Below are 15,540 nucleotides of genomic sequence, written 5' to 3'. Positions count from 1 at the left end.
CATCTGAGATGCTCAGCATATTGTGGAGTTTTCCCCATGTAATCAATACCTGGGTGTGGTGGGTTAACCTTGGCTGGCTGCTAGATGCGTCCCCCCCTGCCTCCCTCCTGTACCCCTGATTCTTATACCTCTCTCTCCCTTGCAAGTGGCAGCAGGGGGAAGGGTGTAGTCAGTCCATAACAGTTGGTTCCTGCTCTTCCCTTTTCACACTGTTCTGCTCCATCATGTGCTCCCTCCCAGGGAGGATCCATTATGGATCCTCTTCCTGGGGCACAGAGTACTCCAGGGTTATCACAGAGGTGCCACCAGCCTGGGTGAGGGGCTCAGCTGTGCCAGCTTCTATGGGCTGAGTCTGGCAGCCCTGGCCTCTCACCCACCACCACAACCTTGCCCTGTAAACCCAGTACAAAGTTGTGTAGGTGTGGCTCACGCTCCTTCCTAACAAGCAAACAGCAAATTTGCCTAAAATCTATAAAAAGTGGGTTTCTTAACCATCTTGTTAAGAGCAGTACTGGTACATAGAAGATTATGAAATGTAAAACATTAAGGTACAAGTTTAGAGCACAAGCTCAGTTAACTGTTGCTGCTGACACTGACTTACAGTAAATGGCTTGGGTTGTAGAAGGAATGTCTGGAATAGGAACAGACCTTAAATAACTCTGAGAAGCTATACAAGTCTAACCCCAAATGACTAGAGAACACTTCTCACAGGACTTCTTACCAAAAGATTACACTGCATGAGATGATAGATAGGATTTTTCAAGCCAAGCAATTTAGCAACTTAAATTACTTGGAAAGAGAAAGCCAAAAGACAGTCTTGACCTTGCATTATCGATCTTGTACTTCATAAAAATTTGAGAAGCAGATGCAGATTTAAAGCAACTTTTCATTTATCAAACCACAATAAATTAGAAGTAGCTAGCTTTTCAAGTTACTTTCCTTTTCCATCTGAGGGCTTAAATAACAGCAGCTCTTCTACTGTCAGCTTAAAATAATACTTAAGCAGACTCCTTCCCCAGTTTCCCCAACACCTGGTATCTAACACCTGACTGGTACTCTGAATATATACTTTAGCAGTAATTTAATTTTGGTAGCCACAGAGCAACTGTCTATGCAAGTTTTGAAGCGAGAAGAGGTTCATGACTTGGGATTTTTATGGAAGAAATGGGACCATCTTTCCTCAGTGAAACATTCTTCCAAGCATGAAATAGGTGTGGTACTTTAACTGCTGATGGTATGAGGCCACCTACAGCACCCAACACTGAATTTCTGCCATGTAAAGATAAGCCTTTAGCTTTTTCTAGATATCAAGACAGACTTCCCCTTACTCATCAAAAACAGCATGCATGGTTAGAAATTGTATCCAGCTTCCAGAAGGTCATACACAGTAAAGAAAGGGCAGACAGGAACTGAATTTACTTACCTTGACACAAGTTGACTTGGACACAAAGGCAGCAAGTGCTAGACAAATACTTACATTTGCTGTGAAATGGCAAGTATCGTTTCGATTATGTCTGGCATTCGAGCCTGTAGTTCAGGATATGCGTATCACATACAGAGTTCAACCCACAGTCAAAACTAGCGTGTAAGGACTAACATATTTCACAAACTCAAGCATGTGTATCAGAAAAAGCATTATTTATTGTTTAAAGGCATAAAATGCTATTTATAATGTATTACATCATTAATCCAGTGATCCAAGTTTAAAATATACAGTTAATAGGTATAGAACACTGGCAGCGGGGTTTTTGCCAGTGACACAGTGGGTTTATTTTGATGTTTTTGTCTCTGACGGATTTTCCCCAGTGTCTAGTGTCTTCAGCAATCTGAAAAGGCCAGCTGCTTCTCGTATCCGACTGAACTCAATACAGAATGCTTGCACTTCTATAAACAAGTCCTGTACGTTAATAATTTTGTTTCTGATCAAAGACTGAAGAAAGACACAAACAAGACGTACCAGGCGGTTCTGAAACAGAAGAGAGGTGGTTTCATAATCCAAATAATCAATGTCTGCAACCAAGTCAGTTAAAGGACTGTTGACGCTCAGCAGTACAGCTGAGGCATTTCAAGAGGAATTCAGCTTCAGCAGTGATCTTGTTCCCACGTTTTGTACATGCTGCCTCTACTTTTCTACCTCCCATACTGCTATGGTATTTAAAAAATTGACTCCTCTGCTTTACAGTACTGTACTTCTGGATAGCGGAGCTTTCTCAAGATTAACCCCGTGCACAAACAAAGTACTAGATCTACCTATGTGCTGTACTTAGTCTCTTTATTATGTCACCTCTGAACAGAGTCAGAAAGAGGGGATCATAGCTTAAGATTATGTCATCACTAGGGTCTTGCTTAGTCTTACTTTCTACAGTAACACCATAAAGAAAAGTGAACAAGCTTCACATCTCAAAATTCCCCAGTCACCACATGACTAAGGCACTCCAGATGGGAAGTGACAGCAGCAGAACTGTTCCCAGACTTGCTTTGCAGGAAGTGCTGTAACGCTGAATTAGCACATGACCCTCCTACTCTGTCTTAGAAGGAAAGACAATACCAGGGACACCTAATCCAAGAAGACACTTCGGAGCTCATGGCTGTGAGCTGTGATTTTTCCACCTGCTCCAGTTAAAAGATAGAATCTCAGAAGTGTTTCTCTTTCCTAAGGGATGCTTAGGTAACACCTTGTAGAACACACAGGGAAGTAGAGACTTAGGAACGGGCACCTACAATTTGTCATACACAGATGCAGTCGCTAACCATCTGCTTTCTATAGAGGGCATTTTTCCTCAAGGACAAAAGCAGATCTGGTCTCATACTTCACACTGTGAGAAAGAGCGGAACCCAAACCTTTCTCTAAAAGCAACTGTATACATGACCGATGTTTATCAGACAGAACTGAGCGGACTCGATAGATTAAGTGTCCAAAGTATTTTCAATTATGTGACACTGAAAATAAACTACCAACTATTTTTACAGGAATCAAACTTCCTACTGCAAAATTTGCTACCTGTACCAAGAGAATTCAGAAACTGAACAAGTTATTCACTGCAATCAAAAGGCATGACATGTTTTCTCTACAACACAAACGAAGTTACAAGAGTAACCTCAATAACTGAAGAACATGAAACTCAGAACAAAAGTACAAATGCAAGATGCTGGCTGACTCCCAATCTCTGAGGATCGTGCTTCTGTCGCTTCTAATAGGAGTGGTTTTGTACCGTGCTTTTCAAACAAAACATCTTGTGTCACAGTTGCTGAGAGGCCTCATATGCAGTATTAACAAATGTTAGATCTCACAAGCTTTACGTGCTACTTGGTGATCAGTATGTGTTCCTTGACCCTCTGTTCTTTTTTGTCCCCTGTGTGCCTGAAGCACAGCTGCTATAGGCTCTCAGCAGCCCCTTTGAGCGCAGTGTGCCAATCTGTGGGCATATTCTCAGCTGCAGCCCGGCTCTGCTGCTGTTTTCCTACTCTGCTCCCAAATGTAACAGGCACAGCTATTCAGCAGGTCACAGATCAAACCACCCATGTGTATCTGGCAGAGTCCCAAAGCAGAGAAGCATCAAAAGCCACCAAAAGATAACAAATGGTTAGTCATCATCTGTAAGGGTACTGAGAGCAAGACAAGAGGGGGGTTTTGCTGCTATCTAAAACCACATTGCACCCATATCCTGTGTACTGCACATGATTTTCGTCTCTGTAGTGTAAGTATATAGTAGAGTTACAGAAAGCACTAGAAAAGGACACCAAAAGCGCTTAGGGGAAAGGAACAGCTGCCTTGTTGCAAGAGACTTAAGAAGTTGCCAATCCTTCAGTATGGAGAGGAAAAAGTTGAGGCAGGACGTGGTCAGGATTCATAAAGCCTTGGGTAAACTGAACGAGGAACTGTTTCTCACCAATGACATATCCAAGAAAACAAGATCTACTGGGCACTTGGTGAAACCAACAGATCTGTTTAGGATAGAAGGAAGGACCTCACACAGCACGTAGACAACCTTGGGTGACAAAAGTGTGGAAACCTCCCCAGGGGGTAAAGATCCTTGAAGTGGCTACAGCTTGCGTGCTGGTACGGAGGAAGTATGGCAGGCTTGGGAAGCAGATAGTATGGTGTTTGGAAGATAGAAAAGAGAAGGTTTCTAGGTCTTTGATAAGATCTGCAAGCTGTTGCAGGTTATTAATAGTCATGACTGAAGGGCAAGACTTCCATCTGAGTTTTGTAACATCACCTCTGGAAATGGTGGGCACACTTGTACAGAAAAGAAACTTGACGCTTAAAACTAAGCAGAAGGCAAACAGCTAATACTGGGGGTGAAAAGGCACACATCTGTTAAATACTATACAGAACAGCATAGTGTGTTAGAAAAAAAAAGTGCCTTTGAAATAAAGAAGCAGTAAGACAGAATAATGCTATCAACTTTGTAAAATCTTGGCACATATTACACAGAGCAATATGTGGGACCCTTTTTTCTAGCCAATTTACTGAATTACTCACCTGCATATATTTGTCTTTGATCTGTTCACAGGTGGAGATACAGTTGGAGATATAAAGATGAATAAATTCAGGCGGGAGATCAACTGCAGTAGTAAGCCTGTTCAAATTAAAAGTATGCAGTGGTTTATGAAGCCATAAATCTAGTGATGCCATTGCAAACCAAATGAGCTAGACCTATGATAGTAGTTTATTCCCCGTCATGTCATACCGACCTAATTTCTGACAGCTTCCACAAACATATTTCTAAACATTTTAAATGTCTTCATTAAGAGTTCAATACTTTTTAAAACTCTGACACAGTACAGAAGCTGAGTTAGATTGGTTTCTAGTAAACACACCTACAAACACTTGATACATATTACACAAACGAGTCAATGATACTAGTTTCCAATGTAAGATGAAGCCCCCAAGCTGTCCGAGTACCAAGATTCTTCTGCAATAAGCACTGCCGTACAATTTTGTTTATTCGTATTTTATTCATTTCAGGTACTGAATCTAGATCCTGAACTCTTTCCTCAAGTATAGAACCAAAACAACTCCTTTGTTGCGTTAAAAAATCAGCTTCCTTAGTTCCTCCAGATCAAAATTTTATTCCTAGGAACTGAAACAATATGAATATCTGGAGCTCAAATACAAGAGACCCTGACTAGATAAAAATGTTAACTAGAGATTAATGATGCATGATAATCTCAGAAGCTTCTTGCTACAGAAGAATTGGAGAACTATTGCATGAATGAATGGTATTAATATATTTTTAAGAGTTAACAGCAAAGCACATGAATTTGTGGTTTAATACTGCCTACTAAATTAGTTGAGCTGCCACTGTTTCTTACCTGAAAAAGCTCTCAAATTTTAGATAACAACATACACTAAACATAGAACTGCCATAAAGTTACAACAGAATTTGACCAAAGTAACTCTAATGACAGACCTATCTCAAGCAGTGAAAGGGGGTGCAATAGGGAAAACTGCAAGTTTTAGACATTCCAGTTTCAAGTTTTTGTCTTGTTTCACTTAAAAAAAAAAAAAATAAATAAAAAAATCTGTGTCTCCCTGTTTGCACTTACAGACCTTTTGCAGTTTAAGAAAAGTTGTTCCTGTGGTAGTTAGGCTGTGGGAGAACCAGCATGCCTGACTGGTAGCACAGCTATCCTAGACTGGAGTAAAAGCTCTTTTCTTACCACTGTTTCTCCACATCTTGATCATTAGCCCAACTTCAGGGCAGTAACTGCTGTCAGTCTACATCAGTAGAGGGGGATTGATTTCAAAAATACAATGTTTCTTTCCTCAAATGATATTTAAGGTACAATTCAACTCTGCTGCAAAGGGACTGCTGAACGAGGCTGATTTGGTAGTTCACATTCAGTAATTGCCAAGAAATGGAAGAAGCTAAGTGGAAAAGATGTACTTTTGTAGTTTGTGGGAATTAGCTCTCTGAGGAGTTTTCCCATTGAAGGGGCTGCCATACTGTTAAGAAAATGGGTTGTACCTATATGCAAGAAGTTATTCCCAATGAAGATAGGGCACTGAACATAAAGCAGGATGGCTATTTAACAATACCACCTTTTGTTCACTTAAGCTGCATCAAGAATGCAAGTTGCGTTTAAGCAGATTAGTTGCGTGGCGATAACCTTTTGTTGAGGATTCTCACAATAACTGCCCTTTGTCCCACTGTAGTCCTCTATCTTCCACACAAGCATACCTTGAGAGGATCAAAATTAACATTTCTAAACATCCTAATAAAACACAACTGCTACCTCAGTTGAAAGAGAAGACAGAAGCTAGAGATGAGGCTAATTTTTAGATATGCAAAAAGAACATGAATTCTTCATCAGGAATGACTGGATTGTGACCCCTTAGAGGGAGTGACAGTCACTACAGTGACAAAACCATACACATCCAGTAACTGGTCATCTTTGCAAGTCAATGACTAAGCTTACAGCCTCCTGGGACGCGGGACATGTACTTGCTAGTGAAATTCATACATTAACCAGGAATCTGGTGTTTGAATAAAACTTCAGACATAGCATAGATTACAGAGACAGACTGCCTTAAGTGATACCTATTTTAAATAGTTTTGAGCTGAACATACCAAACAGTCTGATAAAATGGTTTTCTAGTAGTTATCAACTCCAGTTATCCACAACACAATAGGTATTTCCCCATTCTTTTCAAAGTAGAAACACTTTGCTAATATTAAAGAGTAACACAGAGTTTTCTTTGGATAAGCCTCTCCATTCTTGGAGCAGGGACCCAAAGATTAAGTAGCATAGTACTTGTGAAAGAAACGTGCTTTTTACCACACCTAATATGGTAAAACATGGTATGTTACATACAATTTATATAAACTATATTCATTTTAATTAAAATAGAAAATATTTAATTATCATACAAAATGATACATAATTAATATAAACTAATATATATGCTTCCACCATCACATCTTTCTACTGGGAAACTGTGGCGTTTTTTCCTGTTAAGTCACAGTTTTGCTGCTGCTAATAGGAAGCTGTTAACATTACAATAATATTTTAAAATAGTACTGCTGTAAAAAGGTACTTTAAAATTGGCAGCTTTCTCTGAACTTAGCACAGAAGATGTTTGAGGGGTTCAATCCTTTCTTACCAACCCATAGCTAACTTTACAAATTTAATCTGGACTAAAATAAGAGGTTTTTTTCTGCAAATACAGGCACCACCAATAAGAAACTACACGAAAAGCAAGTAGAGCCTTTATGAAAGAAACAGATTTAGATGGTCCAAAGCTACAAATCCTTAGCACACCCTTCATCTGCAGGATTAATCAGAGCACACTAAGTTTAAGTCTTAATAATAAAAGAGTATTAAAAAAAAAAAAAAAAAAAAAGAAAACCACACAAACAGCAGAGAGGAATTTAAAAGGGAATGATAGTTTGATACTCTTTTCCTTCACTGTAATCTGTCTAGTAATTTCTTCAATTCTGTTACTTCTGGTAGTCTTTGGAATGTGTCCACATACAGCCCTGTGGCCAGCCTCACAACCACCTAAAAACTGTTCAATTATTTTACATACTTAAGGAAACCTTAGACCTGGGGATAGTACTCACCGATTTACAACTTCCATTGAATGTAAGGACATGTCCATGTTGACCAAGACAGAAAAATACTCTGTTATCTGACTCGACTGCATCAGTTTTAGCAACATTTCTATAGCCACTAAAGGATTGTTTTCAACCAGGTCTGGCAATTTGGCAGGAGTGAGACCAATATGGTAAACAAGCTTGGGGTCCTTTTCCAGTTCTCCAAGGAGCTGGAGAGAGAGAGAGGGAAAAAAAAAAAAAAAGGAGACTCAGGGTTTGGTTTTTTTTTCTTAACTATTCACATTGCTGCTTAAAGAAACTGCTATAATACACCTAAGCTACTGGAGAATGATAACCTTTCAGATTTAGGTACCTCTATTGAAAGACACTGGAAGTATACTTCAAAGATTCTATGTCAAGGCAACTGTGCCCATAAAACCTTTTAAGGCATTTAGTAGTCCTTCATCAGTGGGTGGCAAGGGAGGGATGAAAAAAATCCATGAAAATTTCAGCCTCCTTTAATTTCCTATCCAGCAGAAAGAAACCTCAATTTCAAGTTTACTGTTGTCAAATTTCTGCAAAGAAAGGATGTTTTATAGTGCTAACATGATGATTATTTTAAAAGTCCACTGAAATCAGGGGTAATATTATCAAATTGAGAAAAAAAAAAAATAGTGTTGCCATTTCTGAAATACTTACTCATCAAAAGCTTCCACAGAAGCAGAAACAACTGTGTTACAAGAAGATTTTTTCCATGCAGAAAAATACTGGTGTCACTTATTGATAAACTGTAACTGTGTCCACTCAATCTATGAAGTTCAAAGATTTCTTCCTTATTCATACAAACTCAAGTCAAAACTCTTAGGTTTTTACAATTTAAAGTACTTGTCAGTTTCCTGAATCCAAAGGCAGACAAGTTAAAGTGACCCAAGCTTTCTAAAAATACATGAGTTAATAGACAGCTTGTTAGAAAAATCATTTTAGACTGAAGAGTGCATGATACTTACCTGTGTTTGCTGTGGGGAAGTCAAAGGACTTTTGAAAGCTTTTGCCATGATTCTTTTTATCTCAACTCCAGTGCTGTTCTTAACACACATTGACTTATCCCACTGAATTGTGTGATCTGGCTCTATTGGATTTAACCACGCCAATTCATCCTCACATATATGGAGTGGAGGCGGGGGTCGAATAAACTCTGGGCGAAAGTGACCTAAAAAGGCAACAATATGAAACATTTTTTAAGCTTCAGGTACTCAGTTTTCCATCAGTACAAGAAGAAAACCCCTGAAGCCTTCAATTCTTTAAGCTATTACAACACTGAGAACGGCATTACAATCTTATTTGCTGCCCAGACAAATATTATTCCTGATTTTTAGTGATGCCGTTATATCAGTCTGTTTCTCCTCTTGATTCATATTGCTAAGTTATTGATTCTACCATCGTCTTTTTTTCTTTCCACAGTTACTACTTGCTTGGAAGGTGTTATCAGTCAATGCAGATCTTTGCGTAGGGGACTGAGATCTGCGGGGCATCAGACCCAGTGTTTCAGCCAACAGGTGACATGGGTAACAGCTTGAAGACAGACTCCAGGTTTTTAAAAGTCTGGAAATGTGAACACTATGGAGTCTGATCTGGAGACAGCCTGACACAGTTTTGTACTGTTTCATTCATCTTCGTTCCCATTTCATAACTTGAAAATACTTCTGAATTACATTGCATTTCACCTGGAGAAGTGTAACAACATAGCATGTCATGAGTTACAGAAACAAAGATGTGAAAATGCACATACTTTCTATAGGAGGTTTGGGTCCGCTCACTAAGGCTTCCGTGATCTGGGAGGCAACGGAGCTGTCAAAACCGGAGTTGGAAGAATCTGGGTCAGGATCGCTGAGAATGCTGGGGAAGCTGGCCTTGCTTTGTGTTGGCAACTCAGACTGACGTTCTGAAAGAAGGCCAGTCCATAATATTAAAGCATAAAATTGAAACAGAGATGTCTGGAATACTAAAAGTAGCGAGAAACAATTGGCTTTAGAGAAGAACTACCTTAAAAGAAACAGATAACAAAACATGAAATTTAGTACTGGGTCAGGCAGCTAATAGCTGACAGGCGAGGGACATAGGCATGCAGCAAGGATAAAGAAGAAATAGAAATGAATCTGAAACAAGAGTTTTGGCATTAGAAAACGTAAGTAACTGAAGTAATCTGCATCTAGAAGCATATTAGTAGATTCATGTGGTACTCCTGAAAGAGTTCACATGCTGTATCTAGTTTTGCAATCACTTCTTCTCAGAGTAGAGAAGTGAAAAATCACCACAGATAGATAACAGTCACACTAGACCTGAAGTCAGCTATTGAAATTTATCCAACACAGTTCAGTGGCATTGCATAACCTACTTTTGCATTCGCTGTCAAGCTACAGCAAGTGCTTGTGTGGGGAAAGATGGAGTTTAATTATTATGTGATTCTCCATACATCATCATTAAACAAACCTGAGAGGAGCTGAAAGTGTCCCTCTAAAGGCCAAATTACAGAACATAAACAAGTTACATATAAATAACATTAAGTTTAATATATACAGCTGAAGACTTGAAGAAACTGGCCAAAAAGAAACTATAGGGCTCAATACTTGCATTGTCAGATTCTTTGGTGCTGTTCTGTCACAATCTATCACATTTCTGTATCTGAAGACTTAATGGCTGATCTTCTATGTTCTCTGTATTATTTTGAGAGATCGTTTTCCATTGCTTTGCCAAAAAAAAAAAAAAAAAAAAAAAAAAAAACCCAAGAGACAAAAAACAGAGAAAACCCACTACAGAACACCACCTGACACTCCTTCCCCCCTGCCTTAACAGAGAACATGAAGCAGCAAATTAAGCTTTAAGTAATCTGAAGCCCAAAATTGATGGTGCCACACAAGGAACCCCTTGAAAAAGCTCCACATGAAACTAACCACCACTTGTTCCCTGACTAATTAAAGGCAGTGCTGTCAGATTTACTGCACTGTCCCTATCATTCCTAAGCAAAGCGTGCTTGCTCCCTTTTGTGCAACCATGTTGATCCTCCCTGACTTCTCATGCATATGAACTATTTCATAGGACTCCAACCAAATCCAGGAGAGACACTGAAACTGAGAGTGACAAAAGGATCATCAAAACAAAGCATCACTCATTTTTGGATTTCTGTCCTGCTTTATCCAATTATTTCAGATCATGCAAACATTTGCATATAGGCTTACTGAAACAAGACAGGAGGGTACGTTTTTCTGTTAAAGGCAACAACTAGCAAATCTTTCACTTGTTTAAAAAAACAAAAAAGTTTAAAAGTCAAAGTCCAAATGAGCTGGTTTATAAAATACGTCTTCAACTTTATAAACTGTTTCAACTTCCAGCCTGTGCATACTTTTGTTTAGCCACTGAACAGAAGGATTGATTTAACAAATGAAGCTCTATGGGAAAAAAAAAATAATAAAAAAAAGATACTGGGCATCTTTCTTCAGTCTTTTTATTTATAGTCTAGAACTTAAATCTACCAGTTGGTGGAAGTAAATCACTGATGTGTTTGTATCCTCATAATCTCAAATTATTAATGATGCTTAATTAGAAATATTAAAGTTTAAGATACAGTCCTTCCCTTCACTGATTTCTAAAAGCCTGCACGAGCCCTTAGTTATAGGCACTGATGCTCAAAAGCTCACCCTCACTGCTTCAAGAATTCTGGCTGGATCAACAGCTTCAGGTAAGCACAGGCAAGAATTAGAACATGTTCATTTAACATGAAAGAACATAGCATTTTGAACTAAGATATTTAAATTAAAAAAAAAAAAAATCTGAAGCAATCACTTAGGCTCCCTTATGGAGTTTGTTTTTTTTTTTTCTTTTTACAGGTACAAATAAACTTTCTTTGTTTCTTAAAGGAAAGCTCTACATGGATTACAAACTTAATTTTAATACAGGTCAATTACTCTTCAATCAAATAAGGGTTAGCAGACAAACAGTTACGACCACTTTGCCAGAAGACCCATCCCGGCAACTAGGAGAAAGTGACATTTTTCACAGTGACACAACCAGATGAACAAAACTAAGTTATAGGGAGAGACAGAGGCTTGAATGGACATTCTGTAGACCAAAGGGTGAAGAGAACAAAGCAAGTTTTAATACTCATTCCCAAGATGCTCTGTTCCAACACTCTACTTCCAGAGGGAAAAAAACAAACCAAAATACAAAACAAACAAAAACCAGAAAAGAAAACCACACACAGAAAAACCACCATAGAGTTGCAAGTGAATTGTCATAATGAGCTCAAGTTCAGAAGACAAGCCAAGTATTTGTTCCTCCGTTTACCAAAAAAAGTATTGGTATATATAAATTGATTGAAAAAAATCTATGCTTTCTGAATTATTTAAGTTGATTTTGCAGGTATATTCTAAAGCAAGTCAAAATCATCCTGCTCTAAATAGCCCTGAATTCATCTCAGAGACCACAATCTTGAAGGGCCACCAAGTCTTATAGCTGTTATGTTCTATGAAATGTCAGGGGGAAAGGTGTAGATGCAACACCTTAAACATTTTACCTGAACACCACAGTACAAGTAATTCTGCACTCTCAGCAGTTCAGCTTCATCCTGCACACAGAATCATTAGGAAGAGTATACTGAAAACTTCTGAAAAATGCACAGACCTTCCAAAACACGACAGGTAGACAGACAAGCAGCATCACAATATTAAAATGAGCAAAAAAAAATTATCTTCTAAGAAAGTTACTAGAAAGTATATATTTATTCTAGGGACCTACAGCAAGAAGCCTGAGAAAGACAGCATGAAGCTTTTTCAGATGCAGCTTGTTGTGTTACGTAACTCCTACGACTGCTCGTAAGCAACTAATTATGCATGTTTACTGTATTATGTAAATAACGATACAAGCACATCTTACAGGGCTTAATTTTGCAAAGCCCCACTAATCACTTTGTACCGTACTTTAAGCCATCTGTGTCTTCTGTTTTAAAAAGAACACATTAAAATGCACGGCCTAGAGTACCCATCCATACAACTACAGTTTCGAGGTTTTCTAGATGTTTTATTTTTTATGAGAACAAACTGTTCAGGAGACAAACACAGTACTAAGGGGAAAACAAATAAAAACAAATTAAAAAACCCCTCCAGGTTTCTTTAAGGCTTCGCATATGCCTTATGCTAAAAATCAAAAGTCACCTAAGTTTCACCAAAATCTGAATTCACAAAAAAGTATTCTAGAAAACACAGACGGGATGAACAGAACAAAAACCAGAAGGGTTTGTTTCCCCCTTGAAGGTATGTTAGGGTATTCAATCTGCATTTTCAAAATATTCCGCAGTCTGGAAATAGTAGCTGAGGCAGACGCCAGAGGACACTTGTACACTGTGAACAAGTCAGTGTCAGATTCTACAGAAAAAATGATGATACCAAGATACAGCTGTGAGATGGAGAAAGCCTAGTTAGTGCCTGACCTCAGAGAGTAAACCACGTTGTACAGATACAGCAGTGGGATGGCCAGTTTTTAAGCAAGTACATCCATTTACACATACCTAAGAATAAACCCTTGATTTTTGGTGTTGAAACTGGCTCCTTGTTCCCAACAATATCTGCTATTTCAGATTAGCTCCAGATATGACTCATCAGTCAACGTGATCAGAACAATCATGCTCCTGCTCCTTTTCTCCTGTCAATGGATAAGCACCACATTGCTTTTCAATCTAGGAAAAGTAGATCACCTTCCCACTCTCAAGCACTCTCGACGGTTGGACTCGATGATCTTAGAGGTCTTCTCCAACCTTAATGATTCTATGATTCCATAAGCTAACACTGTAAGATGACTTTATTTTACAAAACTGAAGATATGATCACAATAGCCAATTTTCCAGGTGCAGTTGAAGTACTGGTACGTGACAGCATGACAGTCATGCTACGTTCTCTCATACTAGAAATACTACAGAGAGTAAAAAGGGATAAAAACACACACACAAAAAAAAAATAGAACCAAAGCTTTAGATTAAAATCCTCCTATATTTGCAAAATGTTCTCATGCTTAATGCAGTGACATATATATGCTTAAAAAGCCTCTTGTTAAGTATGATAAAACAGTTAAAATGTAATCTCTGCTTGAAGTTCTTCTATGCTTGAACATCCTAAAGCATCATTCAATTGTTTTCATGTTTAGGATAGACAAGAGTGTTTCTCAAGTAGCTTAGCGCCAAATTACAAGTAGCATTTCCATTCATAATCGAACCATAGCCACAAATCTTCCTTACCTGCTAGTGCCAGCTGAAGCCCACTTATATCCACGGACTGGGCCATGTTCCCCACGTCCATTGAAGCAATCTGCCGAGGAGTCTTCTTAAACAGTTCTCTAGGGGGGGCCAACATCAGCTGAGAAAGAAAGAATTTCTCTGGAGGAGTTATGGGAGGTAAGAAGCCTGTGGAGACACAATGAAAAACAATTGCCAACTTTTAAGACAGTAGCATTAATAGCTACCACGTGCTTCGGGTAGAACGAGGAAAAACTTAAACACAAACTAATGAGTTATTTAAGGCAAGATCGGTGCAACTGAAGAGTCTTTGCGAGTACATACAAAACTGTTATCTACTCAGCTCCTAAACTGACGTAAAACACAATGTTTTACTGACCGGTACTCCGCATGCAACATCTGATGCTAGGTCAGTCACAGCGGTTTCTTTATGTGCTTTCTGATTTAGACAACTAGTGAGCTATTAAATATGCCCAGACATTGCAAATTGTACCGTAAAATACACAAACATTTCTTTTTAGAAACTGATTCATCTTCTAACCCACTCCGCAAGTCTATCGCTTGTCACGTTTGTATTTACTGAAACGGGAAAAAGCGTTTTCTTAAAGGGTTTGTTTCACAGCTTTAAAGCTGTCAAAAGCCTCCTATCACCTGCAGGTTCTCGCAACGACTTTCTCCCCAAAATCCCCTGTTACGATCGAACCGAGCAGCCTACTCGACAGACGCTCGCTATGACAAACTCCCACCGCCCCTTCCAAACCGGGAAAGCGCAAAGCCAGCGGCGGGAAGCCGGCACCGGGCAGCGACACCGAAGCTGCGCTGAGGAGCGCTGCCCCCGCCGCCGGGAGGGCTCCTCTGTCCCCTACCCCCCGGGGACGGGACGCACCGGAGAGCGGCGTGCGCTCCGCCTCGTCGCCGCCGCGCTCGGGCGCGGGGTTGAGGAGGTGGGCGAAGACGGCGGCGAAGGGGTTGGCGGCGAGGGGCTCGGTGCGGTACATCTCCCAGAGGAGGTAGAGGGCGGTGAGGCGCTGGGCCGGGCTGGGCAGCAGGTCGGGCTGCTGCAGCAGGAGGACGAGGACGGAGCCCAGGCGGAAGTGCTCGGCCTTGCCGAAGTAGTGGTGGAAGGCGCTGGAGAGGCCCTCGAAGGTGCTGCCGCCCGCCTCCTCCGACACGATGCTCAGCAGGCTCGACAGCTCCTTCGGTGACAGGCTCATCCTGCCGCCCGCCGCTCCGCCCGACTCGCCCGACTCCGCTCCCACCTGGCTGCTGGGCGCCGGGCTCCCACCGCCCCCGGGCATCCGCCCGCTCCCCCCCAGCAGCCGCCGCCGCCGCCGCCGCCTTCGCCGCCCGCTCCGGCCCGGCTGCGCCGCTCTCCCGCTGCCGTAACACTGCACACGCGCTGTCGCGCCGGCGCCGCTTTACGACGCGGCCGTAAAGCAACGGACCCACCGGGACGTTCCGGCTCGGCACCGGGGCGACGAGGAGGAGCGGACGCCATTGGCCGCGCGGCGCCCCCGCCTGACGGAACGGGATTGGCCCGCGCTTCCCGACGGGGGGGGCGGGGCGGGGCGGGGCGGGCGCGGGCGATTGGCTGCCGCCGCGCGGCTGCGGGCGCTCCCCCGTGGGGCTGGGCGGGGGCGCGGCGGCCGCTGTGGGCGGCAGGGGGCGCTCGGCGGCGCGCGGGGCGTGCGTTACCGCCCGTTACCGCCCGTGATG

The 15,540-nt window shown here is 41.2% G+C and overlaps 1 protein-coding gene across 1 annotated transcript; it reads right to left on the bottom strand.

Moving 5' to 3' along the window:
* Positions 1 to 1,619: 1,619 nt before the first annotated feature.
* CNOT11 (CCR4-NOT transcription complex subunit 11) lies at positions 1,620 to 15,152 on the bottom strand. The gene is made up of 7 exons (XM_086769473.1): positions 14,711 to 15,152; positions 13,828 to 13,992; positions 9,334 to 9,486; positions 8,552 to 8,754; positions 7,572 to 7,774; positions 4,487 to 4,583; positions 1,620 to 1,966 (listed from the first exon to the last, which is right to left on the bottom strand). The coding sequence occupies exons 1-7, from the start codon at positions 15,120 to 15,122 to the stop codon at positions 1,769 to 1,771; spliced, it is 1,431 nt and encodes a 476-aa protein (XP_086625599.1). The 5' UTR covers positions 15,123 to 15,152; the 3' UTR covers positions 1,620 to 1,768.
* Positions 15,153 to 15,540: the final 388 nt, after the last annotated feature.

This window comes from Chlamydotis macqueenii, chromosome 1 (genome assembly GCF_036417535.1).
Source record: "Chlamydotis macqueenii isolate bChlMac1 chromosome 1, bChlMac1.mat, whole genome shotgun sequence".
Classification (NCBI taxonomy): Eukaryota; Metazoa; Chordata; class Aves; order Otidiformes; family Otididae; genus Chlamydotis; species Chlamydotis macqueenii.
Note: the sequence above shows the minus strand (reverse complement) of the source record. Positions and strands in the feature narration are given on the sequence as shown.

Bases quoted from the DNA above. Each gene is read 5' to 3' on its own strand.
- CNOT11 (XM_086769473.1), bottom strand. From the start codon at position 15,122: ATGCCCGGGGGCGGTGGGAGCCCGGCGCCCAGCAGCCAGGTGGGAGCG. The intron at 8,755-9,333 runs GTATGTGCATTT...TTGCCTTTTTAG, and splicing joins ACCCAAACCTCCTATAGAAA to GTCACTTTCGCCCAGAGTTT. The intron at 7,775-8,551 runs GTAAGTATCATG...CTCTCTCTCCAG, and splicing joins CTTCCCCACAGCAAACACAG to CTCCTTGGAGAACTGGAAAA.